This window comes from Cyrtonyx montezumae, unplaced genomic scaffold, assembly GCF_038088225.1.
Source record: "Cyrtonyx montezumae isolate F1298 unplaced genomic scaffold, pur_monq_1.0 scaffold_70, whole genome shotgun sequence".
Classification (NCBI taxonomy): Eukaryota; Metazoa; Chordata; class Aves; order Galliformes; family Odontophoridae; genus Cyrtonyx; species Cyrtonyx montezumae.
The window spans coordinates 440,564-447,248 of record NW_027072079.1 but is presented as its reverse complement, the minus strand read 5'-3'; the positions used below and the strand labels follow the sequence as shown (position 1 = coordinate 447,248).

At 66.1% G+C, this 6,685-nt stretch overlaps 1 protein-coding gene across 1 annotated transcript; it reads right to left on the bottom strand.

Moving 5' to 3' along the window:
- TAMALIN (trafficking regulator and scaffold protein tamalin) lies at positions 1-3,664 on the bottom strand. The gene is given in 10 exon segments (XM_065751440.1): positions 1-159; positions 162-264; positions 266-444; positions 543-609; positions 892-1,142; positions 1,235-1,264; positions 1,267-1,336; positions 1,851-1,905; positions 2,311-2,360; positions 3,512-3,664. Coding segments are annotated over 10 exon segments (1,098 nt in total). The 3' UTR covers positions 1-19.
- Between the last annotated feature and the right edge of the window lie 3,021 nt (positions 3,665-6,685).

The following is a 6,685-nucleotide window of genomic DNA, read 5'->3' as shown; positions in this document are numbered from 1 at the left end:
CACTCCCCCCCCCCCCCAATTACAGCTGACTCTCCTCCTCCTCCAGCGCTCGGTTCAGTCCGGGGATGAACTTCAACAGCCGTCGGCGGAAACTGCTGCGCCGACCCCTGCGGGGGGGGGGCGCGCGCTGCGGGGCCGTGACCCCCCGAGCCCGGGCTGGGGGTCCCCAAAGCGACCCCCCCATAACTGCCCCGCCCCCCCCGCCCCGCTGCTGCTGCTGCTGCTGCACTTCAGGCTGACGCTGCGGGTTAAGGGGGGGCGGGGGGCGCGGCGGGGGGGGGGCGGGGGTGGCACCGCCTTTGTCGCCGTCGCTGTCGCCGCCGTCGGCGAAGACGCACGTCTGGTACAGGGAATCGTCGCTGCTCGCGCAGGGGGAGCCGGGACCCCCCCACCCCCGAAGGGACTCGAGGGTGGCGTAGATGGAGGGGTCCTTGGCCACCACGCCTGGAATGGGGGGGGGATGCGGTGGGGGGGGGGATGTCATCCCCCATAGATGGAAGTGGAGGGGAAATCGTGGGGTGGGTGTCCCCCCCCCCACTCACCCCGCACCAGGCGCTGCTCCTGCACCATCAGCGAGCGGTACTCCCCCCACTTCTCATACAGCGTTTGCTGCGGGAAACACCAAGGGGGGGGAGGGGAGGGGGGGGATTTAGGCCTTGGGGGGGGGGGGGGGGGGCACCAAACCGCTCCATTCCCTCTGCCCCCCCCACCCCAGACCCCAAACCACCTCCGACTCATTTAACTCCCCTGACCCCAAACCCCCTCTGCTCCCCCAAACCCTCTGACTCCCCCGAAACGCCCTGCCCCCCTCCATACCCCCCAACCCATTAACACCCCCCCCTCCACTCCCCATTCCCCCCCCCATCCCCCCCCCACAGCCCCCCCCTCCACCTTCAGGTACTGCAGCCGCGCCTCCAGCTCAGCCCTACGGACCGAGGTCCCATAGAGGGTCTCCAGCTGCTTGGGGTCAGAGGTCAGGGTGGGGTCAGAGGTCAGGGTGGGGTCAGAGGTCAGGGTGGGGCTGCCCCACATGCCCCCCCCCCCTGACCTCAGCACATCTCCAGCGCTGCGGATGATGTCCACGATGTCGCGGTGCCGCGTCCCCTCCACGTTCTGCCCGTTCACCCCCGTGATGGTGTCCCCTGGGGGGGGGAGGGGGGGGATGAGATCAGGGATTGGGGACCCCCCCCCACCCCACGGACGCCCCCCCCACCCCACGGACCCCCGCACTCACCCCTCTGCAGCCCCGCGGCCTCGGCTGCGCTCCCCCGTGGACGCGGCTCACGAAGGTGAACATCTGCACACTGCGGTGCTCCGCGTGGTGCAGCCCATAGGTCTGGGGGGAGGGGGGGGAAATGGGGTGGGGGGGGGACCGGGAGATGTGAATGACACCCCCCGTCCCACCCCCCAAACCCTAATGTGACCCCAAAGCCCCGCTGTGACCCCAGAGTGCCCCAAACCCGGCGTGAACCCCACTGCAACTGAAACCCCAATAGCGGAAACGCCCCCTCCCCCCCCAACAACACCGCAATCCTCAGACCCCAGTGTGACCCCCCCCCCAAAATCACAGCAGTGACCCCCAAACCCACTGTGATCCCCCAACAACACCGCTGTGACCCCTCCTCCCCCCCCAAACCCCAACGTACTGCGAGCCCCAAACACCTCAGCACCGCCCCCAAATAACCACAGTCCCCCCCCCCCCCGTATGAGATCCCAGTGGGACCCCCCCCCTTCCCAGAACCCCACGGGACCCCCAAACCTCAGTGGTGCAGCATCCACGGCACACTCAAAGGGAACATGCGTGACCCACGCGTGACCCACGCGTGACCCACGCGTGACACGGTGCCCACCTGGATCTCGAAGCCGAACGTCTCCTCCGCTCTCTTCTGCAGCGTCACCACCCGCCTGGGGAGGGGGAGGGGGGTAAAGGGGGGGGGGGCACGGGGTGGGGGGGAGCTGAGCCCCCCATGTGCCACCCCACAGAGGTTTGGGGCAGTGGCATTAAGAACCGCCCCCCCCGCCCCCCCCAAATCCCCCTTATCACCCCCAGGTGATCCCCCGTGATGCGGGGAGGGGAACCCCTCTCGTGTGACCCCCACCCCCCCAAAGGACAGGGACCCCCCCCATCCCAAATGACGGACCCCAAAACGATGGGACCCCCCCCCTCCCAAGCGATGGGACCACCCCCCATTTCCCCTCCACGTGGGGGTCCTCGTGGGGTATAGGGGTGCCAGAACCCCCCCCATCCCCCAACCCTTCACCCCATAGCCACAGCATTGCCCCCCACTGCCCCCCCCAATGTCCCCCCACCTGTGCTCCTCCGGGGAACCGCTCGGGGACGGCCATGAGAACCCCACATCCTGGATTGGGGGGGGGGGGGGGCACAAAGTCATTATGAAGAGGGGGGGGCACAGTTCCATACACCCCCTCCGCCACCATAGCACCCCAAGGGACGGCGACAACGGGGTCCCCATAGGGACAGTCCCAATGGGGGACCCCAGAGGGGACGCACATTGCGCTATAATGGCACCCAAATGACGCCCCCCCCATGCCCCCCCCACGGCCATAAGGGGCCCTTTATCTGCCCACCCCCCCCCTCCCCCCACGTTGGCTGACATCAGCTGTGCCCCACAGCGCTCGGGGGGGGGGGGGGGGCACAGAGCGGCCCCGTTGGGAGCGGGGGGGGGGAGGGGGGGGTTCGCGGTGCCCCACAATGGTCCCTTTGTAGAGGGCGGGGGCGGGGGGGGGGGGGGGCACCGCGGGTGGAGTGACACTGCCGTCCCAAACGGCCCCGGGGGGGGGGGACCGCGGCACTGAGAGCGGCACAGGGACCTCCCGGTGCCCACCACCCCCGGTGCCACCACCCCCGGTGCCACCGGGATGTCCCAAGGCCACCAACCCCCACGACCCCGACCCCACGGGGGGGGGGGGGGGGTGGGTGTCTCGGGTGGCCCCGTCGGGGACACGAGCGTCGTCCTCAGCGCTCAGAGCCATCGCGTGACCCCGCGGGTGGGGCCCCGCGGCTCCGGATGTCGCCGCCGCTTCCCCCAACGCTCAGGAAGGGCTGTGGGGCGGGGGGGGGACACGGGGCGGTGGCGGTGGCAACCGCGGTGGGGGCTTTCCCGGGGCTTGGGGACGGACGGCACCGCGCGTGTGGGGCAGAGCTGCGTGGACGCGGCGGACACAGTGACACGGGGGCGTACGTGGGGGTGGGGGCCCCGTCTCTATGGGGCGGAGCGATGTGGGCGTGGGGAGGACGTGGGGTGGGCAACCGGACCGGGGCGGGGGGGGGGATGCTGGGGGTAGGGCGAAGGGGGCAAGGGGATGGGGGGGGGGCGACATGGGGACAGGAGGGGGATGTGGGAGTAGAACGGAGTGGGGGGGACACGCGTGGGGACAGGACGGGCACGCGGGGAAGGACTCCGCAGCGCTTCGTCCCCCTCCGGTCCCATTCGCAGCCCCCCGGACCCCCGCACACCCCCCCCCCGCTCTCCCCGTACCTTCCGCACACGGGGAGGGTCCCTCCGGCGGCCGCCAGAGTCCGGTACACATCGGCGGGAGAGGGATCCGGGGCGGCAATGGGACCGGGAACCGGAGAGCCGCGCTCCGGGGCCGCCCCATCGCCCTCCTTCGGTCGCAGCCGCTGCCGCCGCCGGAGGGTCATGGCCGGGCCGGGCCCCCCCGAGCGCCGCTATATGGGGCCCGCGGGAACCACGCCCTCTCCGTCCATAACCACGCCCCTCCTGCTAAACCACGCCCCCTTCGTCCATAACCACGCCGCTTTCATGCAAACCACGCCCCCTCCTGCCATAACAACGCCCCTTCTGCTGTAACCACGCCTCCTCCAGCTGTAACCACGCCCTTTTCGTACAAACCACGCCCCCACTTCCTATAAACCACGCCCTCTGCGCACATAACCACGCCCCCTACGAGCATAACCACACCCCCGCTTCCTTCAAACCACGCCCCTCTCACTATAACCACGCCCCCTTGCTGATAGCCACGCCTCAGTCGCGGCTGGGCACGCCTCCTTTAGTTATAGCCACGCCCCCAGCCCCAAAACGGGCCCTACAACAGAACACAGCGCCCTACAGCAGGGCAGAACCCCATAGCAAGGCACAGAGCCCCATAGCAGGGCACGCAGAGCCCCATAGCAGGGCAGAGCCCCATAGCAGGGCACAGAGCCCCATAGCAGGGCACAGCCCTTGGTCTACGACCATCCCATCCCTGCCCCCAACACCTCCCCCCCCCCCCCCCCCCCCGCCCTAAATATTCTGCCCTACAAAAGCTCCCACCTCACAGACAGAGCCCCAGGGCGCACAGATGGCAGCTGCTCTCAGGGGCTGAGATCTTCCCCTTGATCGCTCATCTGTGCGTGGACAGGAGGCTCTCATTAGGGATAATTAGCACGATCAGAGACCCCCAACCCCCCTCCCCCCCCCCCCCCCCAATTCCACCCGAGGTCGGGCAGCAAACACAGAGAGCGCGACACCTCCCGTGAAATAAAACCCAAACTTTAATCACGTACAGCAGAACCCGACAGCCTCGGTTTTATGGGTTTTATGATTTTATATTAAACGACGACGACGGAACAAAAAAGATCTCCTTATGTTACACCTATGTACAGTTGCATACTGAAGAGGTAAAGTGTCTCAGTGGCATCGCACCGCCCCATGGATGCGTTCGGACACGGCTCTGCCCCCCAACCCCACCCCCCCCAACCCCACCCCAAATACCCCCCACTGCTGCCGGGTCGGGGTCTGCGTGCAAAGTGCTGTGTGTGTGAATGCTACATGGGCGCCTCGCAAAGCAGACCCGAGCCCGACCCACAGCCCCCGACCCCACAGCTGTAACCCCGACCCCACAGCCCTGATCCCACAGCCCTGATCCCAAAGCTGTAACCCTGACCCTACAGCCCTGACCCCACAGCTGTAACCCCGACCCCACAGCCCTGACCCCACAGCTGTAACCCTGACCCTACAGCCCCGACCCCACAGCAGTAACCCTGACCCTACAGCCCTGACCCCACAGCTGTAACCCTGACCCTACAGCCCTGACCCCACAGCCCTGACCCCACAGCAGTAACCCTGACCCCACAGCCCTGACCCCACAGCAGTAACCCTGACCCCACAGCCCTGACCCCACAGCTGTAAACCCTGACCCTACAGCCCTGACCCCACAGCTGTAACCCTGACCCTACAGCCCTGACCCCACAGCTGTAACCCCGACCCACAGCCCTGACCCCACAGCCCCAACCCACAGCTGTAACCCTGACCCCACAGCCCCGACCCCACAGCCCTGACCCCACAGCAGTAACCCTGACCCCACAGCTGTAACCCTGACCCTACAGCCCTGACCCACAGCTGTAACCCTGACCCCACAGCCCTGACCCTGAAGCTGTAACCCTGACCCTATAACCCTAAGGACGGGAGGGGGCACGCCCCCAGGACGCACTGGGGTCGCGATGAACCCACAACACACCCCACACCAGCGCAGGGTGGGGGGAGGGGGACTTTCCTATGGCGCTCATTCACAGCAGCGATCAGAACCCCCCCACCCACCGAGCCCCACTGACAGCAGCGGGGTGGGGGTCTGCAGAGCTGCACGGCCCAACCCCCCCCCACAGGAGGGACACAGAGAGACCCCCCCCCATCACACAGAGCCGCGGGGGGGGGGGGGGGGGGGGCGGGGGGGGGGGGCTCACCCGGATCCGCGTGGACGGAGCCGTGGGGCCGCGCGCGTTGCGTGGGTTTCTCCTACGTCGTGTTTTCTTTTTTTCCTCTTTTCTTTTTTCTTTCTTTTTTTTTTTCCTTTTTTTTTCCGTTTTTTTTTTGTTCTTTTTTTTTTTTTTCCGTCCTTTTTTCGTCCGTTTTTCTTTTCTTTTTTTTTTTTTTTTCCTCCCTCCGCCGATATTGATTTGATTTATTGAATTTTTTTTTTTTTTTATGCTCAGAGAAAGAACGGATAACGTTAATTAAAAAAAAACAAACCAACCAAACCAAACCAACGAACCCACTCCGGACCCCTCCCAGAAAAAACAAACCAACCAAACCCCCCCCCCTTAACCCCCCCCCCCCCCCCCCCCCCCGAAGAAATTAATGAATAAAAATAATCAAAGTTATGGCTTCAGAGCTCCTCCCCACGGACCGAAGCAATGAGCGCTGCCCTCAGTGCTCAGCCCCAAACAGTCGGATGGACCCCCCCCCCACCCCCCCCCCGACCCCAAAACGGCACCGAATGGACAGTACAACCCATGCAGCCCCTCCCCCCCCCCCCCCCACTATACACAGCCACTTCCAGGTTATGGGGTCGATATGGGGAAATAAAAGGGAGTGGTGCCCTGAGAAGGGCTGAGTGCGGCCTCCCATGGGGGTGGGGTGTCCTAAAGGGGTGGGGGACCCCCCCCCCCTCAGAGGAGTGTAGACCCCTGAAGGGGTAAGGGAGCACCCAGAGAGGTGTGAAACCCCCCCCCCCCACCCCAAGAGGGGTCTGAGACCCCTGCAATGGGAGTGGGGAGCCCTGAAGGGGTATGGGAGCACCCAGAGGGGTGTGAGACCCCTTCAATGGGGTGTGGGATCCCCACAGGGGTATGAGATTCCCCCCCATGAGGTGTAGGACACCCCCAGAGGGGTACGGGACCCTGCAAAGGGGGTATGGGATCCCCCACAAAGGGGTGTAGGGGTAT